This window comes from Solanum stenotomum, unplaced genomic scaffold, assembly GCF_019186545.1.
Source record: "Solanum stenotomum isolate F172 unplaced genomic scaffold, ASM1918654v1 scaffold23673, whole genome shotgun sequence".
Lineage (NCBI taxonomy): Eukaryota > Viridiplantae > Streptophyta > Magnoliopsida > Solanales > Solanaceae > Solanum > Solanum stenotomum.
In genome coordinates this window covers 480959-496981 of record NW_026027624.1, presented here as the reverse complement: position 1 = coordinate 496981, position 16023 = coordinate 480959, and the positions used below count along the sequence as shown (strand labels likewise).

At 33.4% G+C, this 16023-nt stretch overlaps 3 protein-coding genes across 4 annotated transcripts; 1 reads left to right on the top strand and 2 right to left on the bottom strand.

Annotated features, from left to right (window-relative positions):
• Window positions 1–202: 202 nt before the first annotated feature.
• LOC125851285 (heterogeneous nuclear ribonucleoprotein 1-like) lies at window positions 203–4138 on the bottom strand. Of its 2 annotated transcripts, XR_007444902.1 has the most exons (3): window positions 3816–4133; window positions 1114–2434; window positions 203–586 (listed from the first exon to the last, which is right to left on the bottom strand). XR_007444902.1 is itself a non-coding variant. In XM_049531071.1 (2 exons), the coding sequence occupies exons 1-2, from the start codon at window positions 4035–4037 to the stop codon at window positions 1229–1231; spliced, it is 1428 nt and encodes a 475-aa protein (XP_049387028.1). In that variant the 5' UTR covers window positions 4038–4138; the 3' UTR covers window positions 943–1228. The 2 variants fall into 2 exon arrangements, 1 of the variants encoding a protein (XP_049387028.1); XM_049531071.1 differs by lacking the exon at window positions 203–586 and having other exon boundaries at window positions 943–2434; window positions 3816–4138.
• A 3953-nt stretch (window positions 4139–8091) lies between these two features.
• On the top strand, window positions 8092–10542 carry LOC125851267 (histone H2A.Z-specific chaperone CHZ1). Its single transcript, XM_049531051.1, has 3 exons — window positions 8092–8287; window positions 8860–8930; window positions 9586–10542. Exons 1-3 carry the CDS (start codon window positions 8213–8215, stop codon window positions 10358–10360), a joined length of 921 nt encoding a protein of 306 aa, XP_049387008.1. The 5' UTR covers window positions 8092–8212; the 3' UTR covers window positions 10361–10542.
• Window positions 10515–14116, bottom strand: LOC125851268 (uncharacterized). Its single transcript, XM_049531052.1, has 2 exons — window positions 13371–14116; window positions 10515–10934 (listed from the first exon to the last, which is right to left on the bottom strand). Exons 1-2 carry the CDS (start codon window positions 13604–13606, stop codon window positions 10877–10879), a joined length of 294 nt encoding a protein of 97 aa, XP_049387009.1. The 5' UTR covers window positions 13607–14116; the 3' UTR covers window positions 10515–10876.
• Between the last annotated feature and the right edge of the window lie 1907 nt (window positions 14117–16023).

Sequence of the window (16023 nt, the reverse complement as noted above, 5' to 3'; positions counted from 1 at the left end):
TACACGAATGATGTGACTATCCATCATGAAAGGCTCGACTAACTACAAACAACGAAATTCTAATTCTAAAGAAGGCACAAACTACTAAGTTATCCTACTGATATAAGATGATGTATAAACACGAGAAACATGGCAGACTGGTAAGCCAAATCATCTTTACACCAGTGACCTACTAAACCATGTTAATTTCTAACAACCGTCCTGAGAAAAGAATCCATTGCATTGAAAAAACTGTTTCAAACCTAAAGAAGAAATTCTGCAAGTTAAATTGTCAAAGTACCTAATTAAATTATTGAGACACTAAAAGTCTAAGTTTCCAGTTTCGAAAGAACCAATCGACACTCAACAGCAGTTGGATGCAACATATACCAAGTGGATGGCTGTTAGTCTCGACCCTGCACAAAATACAACTCAGCAGCGCCTGCTTGGCCTTGGTCTGCTTCACCATGACAACTTTCAGGACAATACCCCATCAAACAAGCCAATCCATAGTAAGATACCTTTCTTTACTAAACATCTCCAGCACCCAGGTCGTATTTATCTCCGAGTGGGCTGTTCATCACATTCAGTACTCAGGCATCTCCTCCTGTACAACACAAGGTCAAATACAGGGGGAAATGATTATGCCATTCTCAAAATTCAACTACCGCTAACATTATCGCTATCCATTACGTACTGATCTACCATGTCTGCTACAACTGCTCTCCTATGAGTAAGTAGCACCACCAAATCTCATGGTCCAACTACATCACGCAAAGAAAAATAGAAAGTGTTCTATTCTTCTTATTTAACATTTTCTTTTTATGTGACACTTAAAATAATAGCACCGAACCATCCACCTGCTTCAAAAGACAGGTTAAAATCCACTTCAAATACTAATTCCCCAACTGATGGATCAATCAAAAAGTAAATTCACGCAAGTTTAACACAAGCCAATATATCTGGACTATGGAAACAAATGAACCACATTAACTAACAAACATAATCATAAGCAAGCGAGATTAAGACTGCACTTAACAACAATAACACGAAATAGGTAGTACTAGCGACAATACTAGTTATTATAAACTAGAAATAAATACTGCAAACTACTAGGGATTCAAGCAATCCAACCAGTCTCATTTAGCAGGTGACACCTCGCAAGAGCAGCACTCTGCATGTGAAACGCAAAAGTGAAGCAAACTCTCCAGTAAAAGAGATGAAGTCCGAGACAACACGAAGCATTCATTCACTGCTGCTGAGCTTGCCGACTGGGGGCACCTCCATATCCACCACCATATCCAACTTGGCCACCATGAGCTCCATTTGGTGCAGCACCATAATTACCAGAACTTTGTGAATTATCAGATCTCCATGCTGAATTCCCATAGCTAGAGTTTCCACTTGCATCAGCATAGCCACTGTTCATGTAACCCCCAGCACCTGATTGCATGTCTCCTGCAGCACCACCTCCAACAGGTGAGTTACCACTAGGAGCACCACTAGCACGTCCAACAGCACCATAACCAGATTGATTTCCATAAGCACCCTCATTACCAGCATAACCCCCATAACCATAACCTTGATTCCCATATCCTGCGGTTCCAGTTGGAGATTGACCAGATCCTCCACTAGCAGGTCCACCACCACCACCACCAGCATTTGCAGCACCCCAAGGGGCATTACCATAGCCCATATTCCCATACCCAGAAGGACCCTGAGAGCCCCATGTGCTTCTTGGTCCACCCGCTGGACCACTTCCATAACCAGCACTGGCTGCATTTGGATTTCCATAGGCTGCAGCAACTGCAGCAGCACCATAGCCAGGATTGGCACCCCCATAGCCCGGATTTGCTCCGCCATAACTTCCATAACCACCATAGCCCATACCATTGTTGGATGGCCCATAGCCGTATCCTGGGGTACCATACCCAGATGAACCATAAGGATAGCCAGCTCCAGCATTTTGAGTTTGCATGTACCTGTTGGAATCCATTCTACTGTCATAAGAACTGGGATTGTTACCTGATCCACCATACCCCTGATAACTTCCACCACCCATACCACTACCACCTCCGCCGCCCATGGAACGGCCACCAGCACCGGGATTAGCATCTTTAGGAAGAGCTTTCTTTACTTCTACCTGTTTACCATTCAGATCATGAAAGGACTTCTGTAAAACTCTATCTACTGCATCTTCGGAATCAAATGAGATGAAACCAAACCCACGAGGTCGGTTGGTCTGCTGGTCATACATAATTACTACATCAGTGACATTACCAAAACTTTCAAAATATTGTCTGAATCCTTCCTCGGTCAAAGTGGGAGGCAATCCCCCAACAAAAATTTTCTTGGTCCTGGTATTTCCACCACCTCCAAAATTTCTGGCACTATTTGTGTTTCCAGATTTTGAGCCCTGCTGCTCCTCTCTCGATAAGGCCCTCTTAGCATCAACCTAAACAAGAAATATGTCAGCCAATCCAAAATAGAAGCATACATGAAACAACAACACCTCCCAGAAGATCACCACGAAATATCTTACAGCAATCAGGTTATCAATTAAAATCATACAATACGAATCATATTTGCGACATAGGAAACCTCTACAGAACCTCATGCCTGATAGGGTGAGTAAAATGTGTGTAACAATAGATCTGATACAATCAACAGACAATGAGTGACTTGAGAGGCATTGGAACATGAATCTTCCTCAAAAAAATGGAAAGGAAAGTACATATCTACATAGGTAAAAGTCACTTGAGGAGTTGAAATGCCATCAAACAAAATAAAAGAGCATATCTACAGCAGAAGTAGTCGGTGCAATGGAAAATCAAGGAGAAAAAGGGGACAGAGAACAGATGCACACTCTTAACATATCAGCACAAACGCAAAACATAGAGAATGCTAAAATTATAGCTGACAAAGAAGTGAAAAGTTCAGACAGCAACAAATTTAAGCAACTAACAAGAATACAAGACAAAAAAAATATAGGTTAACCCCAAGCCTCAACAGAAAAACAAGGATACACACAATTCCAAGAAGCTAAACTACAGAGAAAATCCACAAATGAAGCAGAAAAACCTCAACATACAACCATATATGACATCATCTATCTTCAATCCGAGCATAAACTAAGACTCAACACAACAACTCCAGCACCAAAAGTCAAGGAATTACAGAGCACCCACAAAACAAATTAGGGAGAAAGCCATAACAAAGCATAAAAAATTCCGACGAAAATCTCACTTCATCAATGAAATATCTAATCTTGAAGAACCCAAATCAACCCTAAACTAACAATAACAACATATCCAGTGAAATCACAGACCTTACACCTACTTCGTGGAGGCAAAGAGGCTGTTTCCAAAGCACCCTCAGCTCAAATGCAGCAAAAAATCAACCCTAAACTAACAACAACAACAGCATCATACTCAGTGAAATCACAGACCTTACACCTACTTCGTGGAGGTAGAGAGGCTGTTTCCAAAGGAAACTGAGCTCAAGTTCAGCAAAATCAACCCTAAACTAAAACACTAAAAACGCATCATCTCTAAAACCAAATCAAGTAAATACACACCACCCACAAACAAAAGTAGACAACTTTACCACAAAACGCAGCTAAAACATTAATACCTCTTAAGAAAAATCTTACCATACACCCCCATCAATAAAAACTTCATCTTTAACAACCCAATCAAGCTTAAATCAAAAACCCACAACCAAATAATCTCAAATAACAATAATCCAATAAAAACACACTTACCCAGAACCCAAATTAATGAAACACCCCACAAAACAAAACATAAATTTCAACAAATCTAAGAACCAAATCTCACCGTACGGCCATCAATAACATGTTCATCTTGAAGAACCCTATCAAGAACATTAGGATCTGCAAAAACAACAAACCCAAATCCTCTTGGCTTCCCAGAAATCTTATCCCTCATAACAACTGTCTGCAAAACATCTCCATATCCTTGAAAATACTCCTTAAGCTTCTCCTCAGTTGTTTCCCATGAAATCCCACCAATAAAAAGCTTTCCTTGATCTGAATCCATTGGGTTTTCTCTGAGGAATTGAAGAGAGAAGCGCCGACTTGGAGAAAAAAAATTCAGAGAAAGAATAAGGGTTACAAAAAGTGAAGAAGAGAGACTTTGCGTAGCGTATGAGAAATCAACGGTCCAGATTTAATGTTATAAATTTGATGTTTTTTTTTTTTATGAGTTGTAAGATATTTTTTTTTCTTTAACGTCACTATTTTATGCTTAGATTTTGTTTGCCTTTTTACATAGGTTAAAAAAAAAGAGTCAAATTGTATTAATTTATCATAATTAAATTCAAATTCTATTTGTGAGATTATACTGATATGTTATTCCTCCTCAAGTGAATGGGAGTGATAGAAGGAGGATTTGTTGTTACAAAGGTGTAGCGGGAGCACGTATTGTGTTTTCTAGCTTATGCTTTTGGTAATTATCGGGCTAATTTTTATTTAATGTATTGAGATCTATGAATATTTTGTGATGAAGATCATTTTAGTTTGTTAGATTCGTAATTACTTGAACGAAATTAAATGTTATGAAATTATATTTGAATATTTTACGATACATTTTGTACCTTGTTGCAGGGTAAATCACTGTCTTTCAAATATGTAGACGGATAGATCAATGATAGACAATAATTCAGCCCTCACCTCAGCCCTGAACATAACTTGCACGTATATTATGAGAAAATTTCAGAAATAGCAAACATAATAGACATAATAAGGTTCTATAGCTATAGTTTCGATAATTATGCTTCATAGTTATAATTTTGTTTGCTATGGAGGCTGCGGTTTGTATATTTTGCTTCCGAATATACAAATAAGGTAAGGATATACAAATTATTTATTTATACATTTAGGATTTTTTAGAACTCTGTTTGTATATTTCGCTTGCCAATATACAAACATGATAATTTATTATAAATTATTCATAAATCGTATACAAATAGCTAGGGTGAGCATATTATACAAAATTCAGAATTTATACAATCAAGAACCGAATTATACAAATTCTGGATTTATACAAATCAGGCGAATTATATGATCATGCGAATAACAAGAATAAGGAAAATTGTAGGTGCGAATTGCAATTTTCTTAAACTATAGCTATAGTATTTAATATAGGCTAAATATTTATTTTGCTACTTTGCGTAATTTTCCCAATATTATTACTCGATATTTCAATTTAATAAATAGTAATTGCTAAATTTCTAGTTTAAGCAGGGGCGGCTCTAATAAATCGGTGGCCTAAAGCAAAATTCGAATGGAGACCTTAAATTTGAATATATATTTTTTATGAAGTTTATTATAGTCAATTATTTGATCTTTCTTGAGACATAGTAGTCATAATTTGTCAAATTTCTATTACTTCTTTGTTCTTTTATAAAAAGCTTTTATTTTCTACAAATAATACTCGATATTTTTTTAAAAAAATACTTATAACCTATTATTTTTTTTTAAAATGAGGCCCCTTAAATTTTGGGACCTAAGGCAATTGCTTTTTTTGCAAAGCTGTAGAGCCGCCCTGAGTTTAAGAACTTAATATATTCTACTATGAATAATCATTCTTCTTCTTTTTCTGCTTAATTTAACATCTCATCTCCTAGTTTTACCTCAAAAACTTGTGCTCCTTCGTGAACAAATTTTAAGAAATCTATATTAACAACAATAGCATATTAGTATATTTTCATTCGAAATATTTTTTGGCAAAAGTTAGAAATTGTATTACCACTTTACCAAGCCACTTTTTTTTAAAAAAAAATAGTTATAAATCTTGTTGATAAATTATCTCAAATTACAACTCAAAGTTATTTGGTTTGATTGATTAGGTTAAGCTATAGTTAATTAGTTACTGGAAATAATTACTACATTATGCGGCATGAATTATTTCAAACAAATGATATATTGACAAACATGATGTTTTTTCTTAAAAAATCACAAAATATACAAAGATATAAAAAGGTGGAAAATGAAATGGAACAAAAGCATATTATATTATTTGTGATTTTGAGTTGCATACGTGTCATTTTGATCAGAATGTTGAGTGATTATATTCTGATTTTACAATAATTTCCACTCAAAGAATAAAAACTTTTTCCATGGATTCTCATAGTATTTGATGCAAAGTATAAGTGTATGGCGATCGAATATCATAATTCATAATTATTGAAAAAAAGAAGAAAAAGATATTCTAAGTATATGCCGCGAAATCGTGATATATAGTCAAACTTCTCTGGCTTTAACATAGTTTGTTAAAGTATTTTTTAATTGTTATGACAAAATATTATTATAAAGAACATGTAATAAAACATAATATAATATGGAAAAATGCTATAACAAAATTAATTGTTATAATGAAATACTGTTATAAAGGATGGTTGTTAAAGAGATTTATCATTATATCATTTATTTCTAGCTTTTGGATGGTATAAATTGAATAAGTTAATTATATTTTTTCCCCATATACTTTTGTAAAATATTAAAATTAAATAAACGATGAAATTATTGGAAAAACATACCGCGTTTGTATAAAAAAAATAGATTGAGATTTATTTCTGGAATAATAAAAAAAAAAAGAGTAAAAGAATAGAAATATTAGTAAAATTTGTGCTTATTTAAGCGCAAGTCACAACTAATTATAATATGAATCGAAGTTTATCAAAGATAAAAGAAAAAACAAATAAATTAAGCCGTTTTTAATGTATTCAAATTCTAACTCATTCAAAATTTACTTAGATTTTCCTACACTCTCATTTTAGCTCTCTTATTTTTTTATTTTTTTATTTTTGTCATTTGCTTTGTCTTTCCTATTTTCCAAATGTTATGTTAATTAATCTTATCAGTTTGCAACCTTACTATTGAATTTCTGTCATTCTCAAATATGTAAAAACTATAAAATTTATCAACATATATAAGTTGTAGTGTTGTGATAAAACTGCTTCATAATGCGTAATTTAAATTTAATTAGATTCCAATTCATGCTTCAAACACTGAACGGAAAAAAAAAACTAAAAGTCAATGTTTTCATAGTAGTGGATGAGATATACTTTATACAATATCATAGACTACCTAGCTAGTGTAAAATTCAAAAAGACAAAAAAAAATTCAAAAAGTGATTTATTTTTTTATTAGAGTTTTGTCTAACATCAATTTGCGTAAATCCAATTAATTAATGCACATAATTTCCTCAAAATTTTATGTAGCAATTTAATAGAGTTGGTACATTCATTTTTCACTAAATCATCCCTCTTAAATGAACCATATATGATGTTAATTTAAATTAATTGAATCAGTAAAATATCGAATATATAAATCAAAAAATTAAACAATAAGCCTTTTTTTTCTTTTTCCTTTATTCCTTTTGCACCCACTTCTTTGTAAAAACAGCCTCGATCATAATGGAATTCTTCGACACCATATAAGATTTTGAAGTGTATCAATCGTAGGTATTAAGAAACTTAGGTTAGAAAGGAAAGAAATGTCACATATATACTTGAAAGTAAAACTTAAAAAAAAATAAAAAATTCTCGTTCAATGTTTGATATCCAGATCTATTTTAGAGCAAAATATTATATATCAAAGATGACTTCATAATTAATGTCTAAATCTAAAACTTTTGGTTAATTAAAATGAAGGAGTTCTTACTACTCAAACCACAATAGTAAAAGTAAAACAACAACAACAAATAAAGTACGCAAATGATAGAATGTACACAAACCTTACTCCAACTCCAACGTCATAGAATGAACACCTAGTAAAAGTAAAACCTCAATTCTATAAAAACAAATACCACCAAATCTTTAGGAACCGTTCCATACGTGAAACAGGATAAACAAGAATAACTCATCTTTTATATTATCCTTATCCGACATATCAAACGACCCATTCAGACTTATCATACCAATAAAAAAAAGACCTCAATTTTTTTTCTGAGCTGGCAAACTAGCTTGAAACTTTGTCTTTATCCACTACCCCACTTATAATTATTACTATTATTTACTTACTATTATACTTTTCTTAACGTTCCTATTTTTTTCAAATACCGTTGGAGGCAACAACATATTTAAATCTTCATTACCAAAATATAAACACTCTGCAAATACAGAGTCTATAATTCCTTCTCCATTCTTCCCTGCATTTTTTTTTTGTTGGGAAAATCAAGAAAGTAGAGATCTTGAAAACAAAAACAAAAAAATGGGATGTTTTCTTGGATGTTTTGGTTTTACAAACAAGAAACAAAAGCGTATAAAGCCTTGTAACAAGTTTCAAGTAAGTTGCTTGTTAAAATTTAATTTTTTGTGTACATTTATTTGTAATCGAACGATTTGAGTCGTTTAGATGCAGTGGCGAAGACATAATTTTTACTGGGAAAAAATAGATCTTTGTCTTTTTAGATGAATCCCTTTCGCCCTTCTAGCTTAGAAATGATGGTTGAAGTGTAGGGGGCTGAGGCAGAGCTAGGTGGGGTTCATGGGTATTGATAAACCCAATAGCTTTTTCGTAGACCTTGTACTTGTATTAGAAGATTAAATAAATTTATATGTGTATTGATTTGTGAATCGCTAATAAAATTGATTGACAACTTAGTGGTAAGGAAGAGGCAGTGAAAATGTATTTCACATTAGTGCTCAAATTTCTAATTCTGGTTCCGCCTCGTAGGGGTTAGGTTTGCTTACATGTATATTGTACCCTAGCTCCCTAGACTTTTTGTGTGGAACTATTATACTGGGTATGTTGTCTGAATTGGCATGAAGCAAATAAAAAAAAATCATTAGAAGTGTTTTAACTAATTTTTGTTTGAATATGAAGATGTTTGCTTTGTTTGAATCTTGATTTTTTAGGTGCATCAAAAGTATGTACCACTGGATTCTGAGAAGGAAATTGTTATAGATTCAGCAAATTCTGAGCCCAGGTGAGTTAGCAATTCATGTTTTTTTCCCTTTTTGATAGCAATGATGTCTGGATAAGTTTATGCATCTTGATAATTTCATTGGGTTTGCTTTACTTTGAGCCGAGGGTCTGTCAGAAACTATTGGAACACACGAGTTATTTCAGTTTACCTCAGTTATTAGTTAGTCGTATTAAGTGTAAGGTTGTGTACACATCAGTGTCCCAAAATTCCATTTGTCTGTCTCCAGGCCTCACTTGTGAGATTATATTGGGTATGTTGTTGTTGTTGACTATTTGTTCAGGTTTGTGCCAATCAAGACTTGGGCAAATGAGAAGAAAACATCTAAAGTTCTTTTTTATCTTGATTGAGATTTGAACCTTAATCCATTTTCACTGACTTCATTGACGGCTAGGTTATATCATGTTCGGTAGTTTGTGAATTTTTCCTTTGATCTCTTATAATTTCACCGACTTCATTGATGTCATTTCATATTAGGTAGTTGTGAATTTTATTGGCTTTCCTTGCTCTCCCATAATTTTCATCGACTTCATTGACGCTACTTCATGATAGGTAGATTGTGAATTTTATTTGGCTTTCCTTGATCTCCTATACTTTTCACCGACTTCATTAACGACTAGGTCACTTTATTTGTGAATTTATTTGTTTTTTCATGTAGGGATAAGCCAAAAGAATCCTCAAAACGTAAGGTGAAAAAGAAAGTGAGCTTCAATTTGGATGTGAAGACTTATGAGAGAATTCAAGATGATGAAAACAACACAACATATTTCCCAGAGGAAGAAGAGGAGAAGACAAATAAACAAGAGACAGCCAAAGCAAGTATGTCTATGTACCCTTCGAGTCATCGATACTATAACTGCAACAATAGCTACGATGAGGAGGAAGACGAGATAACACTTGAGGACAGTGATATCGACGATCTTGATGACGAAGAAGAAGAAGAAGAAGACTATGGTGTTAGTGATGACAATGATGATGATGTTGGTGGTAATGAATGTGCAAATTCTTTGCATATTGAAACAGAAAACAAGTATGGACATGTTGAAAAACTGAACAAAGATGAATCGAATGAAGCAAGTCGAAATCATAGGAATTCTGTGCTTCTTCCAGTTGAAAATCTCACTCAATGGAAAGCAGTTAAAGCAAAAGGAGCACAGCAAGTGAAGCATCAGAAGGAAAACATAATCAAATTGGATGGAAAACAAGAATTGCCCTTGATTGCAAAACCAGTAAACACCCATTGTGTGGACCTAAATCCCAAGAACAACTCTAAGGCTAAGCCTAAGCCTCAAGGACATGATATTCCAGTTGATGCCAGCCTCTCTAACTGGATGGTTTCAGCAAGAACAACATCAGTAAATGACTCAGCTATGTATTACATTCAAGATAGAGCTGCAGATCAAGTCGTGCTCGATGAAGTCAATGTCATATAAACAGAGAAAGTGCAGTACCTAAATACATTTGGATTGATGTTTGTGTAAAGAATTGATTGTTTTTGTGCATGATTTATGTGTGCAGTGTGTTGTATTTGGTTGAGAGGATATCATATGTATGTTGTAATTCTTTTATTGTTACAAAACAAAGCAATGGACAAAGAATTAAAGATGTTATAAAATCATTCTTGCTAGAAAAAAGTCATCATCTGTAAGGCTCAGCACTCATATACATTATAAACAAGCAAAAGAAAACAAGAAAATCCGAAGGGTTCTGTATGTTATCTACTATAACTCGAAGCACTCATATACATTATACAATAGAGGAAGTCATTCTCTCTATCTGATTGTGTACAATGAGAAAGGGTCGTTTCATTTGGCTCAGATAACTTGAACCAAATTAGAGACAGTCGACTCTCTTAAAAACTGCTGTTATTGTATGCTATAAAGATGTGAATCAAAGGAAGATTCAACATTCTTGATTCACAATTGGTTTGGTATTGCATTTAATAAGAACTACATTATCCTACAAATGCAAGCATCTGAATCATCGTCATCCGAGTCACTTGCATCACTGCAAGCAAACAAAAAGCTAATATGTAAGAGCAATCCCAATAAACTGAAGAACCGTAGCATAAAATTCAAACTTCAAAGCAAGCGACTAACAAAAAACAAACTTGTACATTCCATGGCAAAGGGGTAAAGTAGTTGCATCCTATCTTTTTGATGAACTAACTAGAGAAAAAAACAAATGTTCACAAACTAGATCAAGTAGTGCCTGCAACTTCATGTGCCAGATGACCAACATAAACATTACTCATTAACGAAAAATTCAAGATCTAGTGCTTGGGCTAGATGTACTGCATTAAAGTCAAGTCTATAGTGAGATATTATCTCATCTTTTATGATGTTTCATATGACACATAGCTTAAGCTTATATAGTACACCCCATAGGGATGTTAATGGGGAGGACGGTGGCAGCAGGGCAATGCTCAGGCAGGGTAGGCCAGGGGAGGATGGGCAGGTGAATGCTTACTTTTCTAAAATATAGCAGGCAGGGGCCATGGGTGCCTAAATGCCTCTACGACATAACCGTATTAACCAGCGATGACAGAAAGGTGCAGTGGGTCATATTCTGAGTGTGTTATTGCCTCCTTATATGGTCTGGGGTCACCTCATGAGCTAGCTAGCTTTTGGGGTTGAGTTAGGCTCAAAGTCCATTTTTTCTTATTAAAGTTAAGAAGATCATTATAATTCAGTGCACAAAAACGGAGGAAAAAAGGTTCTAAAAGGTGTTACGCAGGGCAGGGAGGGGAGTGACAGGGTTAAAAACTATGGCAGGGAAAGGATTCATTGGTCCTGTTTATCATCCCTAGTTCCCCTAACTGAGCCTCTTAGCAATATCCAGAAAATTATTCTTAATAACTGTGCGAAATCAGACAAGAAAAATTCAGAAAGCTAGGAACCATAGTTGAAAACACAAGTGACAAGGCGTAAATTAGCACCCACAAAACAACTTCCCACATTCTGACCAAAAATGAGAAAATAAGCTTATCGTTTCTACCCTTCCTTTTCATAGCATATTCCAGTATACAGTAAGCGTTTGACCTCCTAGTTCTTAAGTCAAAGTAAGACGGGGGGCAGTGTTACTTAAGACCAGAAAGAGTCCAACTCTAGTCACCTTACCAATAACATATTGTATAACCTGTAAATTCTAATCAAAATATCATTCTGGATATGCTAAAATTTTCTCAAGACGCATATAGTCTTTGCCCAATTTATTCCGAAGAGGTAGTAAAGCAAACTGTAGAGGCACACATTTCCAAGCAGAGGACTCTATGCAATATTGTATAGTTGATATCAGTATCGACACTCAATACATGAGAAAGGCCTTCACCTCCCCCAAGCTGTTTATCCTACTTCTCTTCTTGAGCTGCACACACATTTCTTAGACCAAAATTTCTTAAAAGATTCTACATTAATACTTGTTTCTGCAAGAGTCTTAGATGTTTAAGAAACTTACAATTAATACAATGCATGAGCAAGTTAAAATGAAACAAATACTGGCAGCTCATTAAATGGATATATTGCTCAAACAAGATGCTCCTAGTTCCTAAATATGTGGAGTTGCCACTACATTCACTTTAATATAAAGTGACAGCATACTGCATTTGGATGGCATACTACTTAGGCCTTTTTCTTGTGGCTTTGGATAGCTTGAGCATTTATACTGTAATGCTGCCCAATGCTATTAGTGAAGCTTATACGTTTTGAAAGATCATCCCATGAATGCAGTCAGAATCTAAGCATGTTCCTTTAAGGTCTTACAGTTCATCAGCTAATAGTATAAGAAATCTAATGATCATTGATTTCTTTTCTTTTTCTTTTGGATGATAGTGGTGTCTATGACTAATCCACCGGATAGCCTGCCACTGCCCACGATCACAGTTGTGGGAACCATACCCACCAGAGTTGGAGCAGATGGGCTCACATTACTGATATGCCTCAATGGCTCAACCACTCAGTCATCCCTTGGCGACTTACAATAACAGGTATATTAGGATGCCAAGAACGCTATCACGGACAACTAGTCTATAGCTGTGATTCACACAATCAATATGGTTATCATAAAAAAGATATCTACACACAGACTACATATGCATCATCTAGTACTCTATTTCAGATTTGACACAAGGCATAAACAAAACATCACACTTTTAAGTTTTTTATTTTCTTTTTATCTGATATTTTCACTTTTGATAAATAAAAGATCTAATACCATCAATAGCTCTACTGAGAATTATTGATTTGCCACATTGTTCTAGTGATCCATCGCGCGAAAACATCAAGCTGATTAACTACTATGATTTTCCAGAATGAGCAACCAATACACTTCACACATAATCAGAGACTTGAGAAACAAATTTTATAGACCAAAACTTCTACTGATTAACCATAAGCTAAATGAGGAGACAATAAAGAGAATTTCTTCTACTATTTTTTCTTTTACCTTGGCTCAAATTCCAAAACCTCAGTAAGTTTATTCCCATTTGTATCATTCCACTGAACTTTTCTCTTTGGCTTAGCTATCTTTTTTGACAATCCACCTTTCCTAGGAGGCAACAATGCTTTAGACTCATCATCTTCATCTTTTCCACCATTCAACACAGAATTAGGAAGAGCTTCCACACTATCAACATACTGAATTTTCTCCCCTTTAAAATCTTTATTATTCTTTGTATCCATTCCTCCAAACACACAACAACAACAACAACAACAAAAACAAATCTTTCTTCTAAATTCTTTTACCTAAACAACCTCAAAATCAGATGATTCCAATGCAAAACCAACAACCCCATTTCAACAAAAATACTCAAAAAGCTCAAATCTTTACAAGAAAATTTCAAGATTTAATGCATTATCTTCATAACCCACAAAACCCACCTCCCAAATGATATCAAAACAAGGAATTTGCAGATTCTTGATCTTTAAATCCTCATAAAACTATATGGGTATGTATTAAAAAAGCTAAAAAGCTAATCTTTGTATTGGTTTAGCTTCAACAATTGTTTTTTTTTTAAATTTTCCTTCTCTGAATGTGAAGGAAAATGGAAAAAAGTAGGAGAATTGGTACAACAATGAATCAAAAACCCTTGAATTTGTATGATTAGATTGGGAAAAAAAGAGAAAAAATAGAAAGAGGATACAAGATAGAGTGTGTGTCTGTGTGTGTGAGAGAGAAGTGCGTTTACTTTTGTTATTTGTGGAAGCTAAATATAAATTTTCACAAAATAATTAGGATTAATATTTCTATATTTGTATCTAATTACTGTTGCTGCCAATCTTGACTCAGTGAAAGTACAGAGAACAATATCGATAAAAGATGTGGTACAGTGGATGAAACTGTTTATTTTTTCTTAATAAGTAGTTTCGAATTTGAGTCATAAATATAATATTTTTTTGATAGAGAGTGTTTCACCCAAATAAGGCCCTACAGAATACAAATTCAAATTAATCAAACTTTAATATAGAGATTAAAAAAAAATGGAGAATAATTTTTTTTCGTATTATGATTCATATGTTGATAGTTTATGTACATTTTAATTAATTTATTAGGTATAAAAGTGGAGATAGAGGGGTGCAAGATGTTTTAGTTGAATACGCTTTGTTAAAATAATAATTTATAAATAGTGCATAATTTTTTTTGTATATACATAAGTTGTTGAATCTCATAAGTGGAGTTTGGGGAAGATACAATCTACGTAGATTTACCGTTACTTCATGAAGGTAAAGAGACTGTTTTCAAAAGATATCGGCGCAAGTGCACCAAATGATCTAAGTACAAAGAAGAAGAAAATAATGTATCAACCATAGCAACTAACCAGAAAGGCAATGCAATACCTATTAGGAAGGGACAAGAACAACAAAATTCAGTGCAATAATCAAAACACAATAAATAACAGACGATGATAGATATCAAAAGCAAATACTATAATCATACGGCTATAGCTTGTTCAACGACAAACATCAACAAGCCTAAACTTTCAGAAAATAAGAAATATTTTATTATCTATTATCGTTTTATACACATTATTCATACTTTTTTAATCTAAGAACATGTTCTCGTTAATCTGAAGTTGCACTAGATACCAAAAAAATTGTACTCATCCTTTCTATCGCTCTCCTTTCAATTCTTGGATTCTTAAAAATGCTAATAAAGGTTATTAGAGACAATTGGTTAATGATATAACAATTCTTCATATATAAGTCAATTTATGTGGAAACAATAGGTTTTACAACATGAAAATTATTATTATTTAAATGTTTGATAAAGTTTAAAACTAGAAGCTAAGGGGATAAGTGTTATAAAATAAACTCCAGGATTAATTAAGAAGTAAATTGTAGTTATTAATTAATGCCAAAAAAAGGAGTTAGTTATGAAGATGACAGGTGGAAATGTGGGGCCTAACTGTTGAATATAAGAATACTAAAGTGGAAACACTTTGAATTTCTTCACATGAAGATGTCTTTTTTATATATAAAAAAAAAATAAAAATTTATATAATAAATTGGTTAGTTAATATTATTGTCATTATTTGAATATTCCTTAGTTTGGAAATACTTTGTTTCATCTTACAAACCATGTTCCCCTTCTTGTTTTTGAGTACTTATTTATTTTTATACTTTTTCAAAAATGATGTCCTAAAGTTTATTAAAATCTTGAAATTATATAGAAGGAAATGTTAGTCCAATTAGAGTAAACAACTTTTAAGTAAGGAAAGAATCATACTGCAATTATTTTATCGTTTTAAGGATATCGCTTTCTACTTATCAATATATGAGTTTATAAAGATAGATCGAATAAAATATTGAATGAATTTAGATTTAAAAATGTCTTCCTCTTTTATGGAATGCTTTTCCGTATTTACGTATGAGTTTTTTTTTCTTCTCTTGATGATGATTAAATATAATAGTGATGTTAATTCTTTCTTAATTTGATGAATAATGGAAATCTTTTTTATTTGTTTATTCCAATCACACTAGAACAACTTAATTGATTGTGGTGTATTATTAAAATGATAGTGACAACATTTTTTTATAACTATAATATTGTATAGGTTAGTGTAGTACATCTCGATTGAATTTTTGAGATATATGTCATT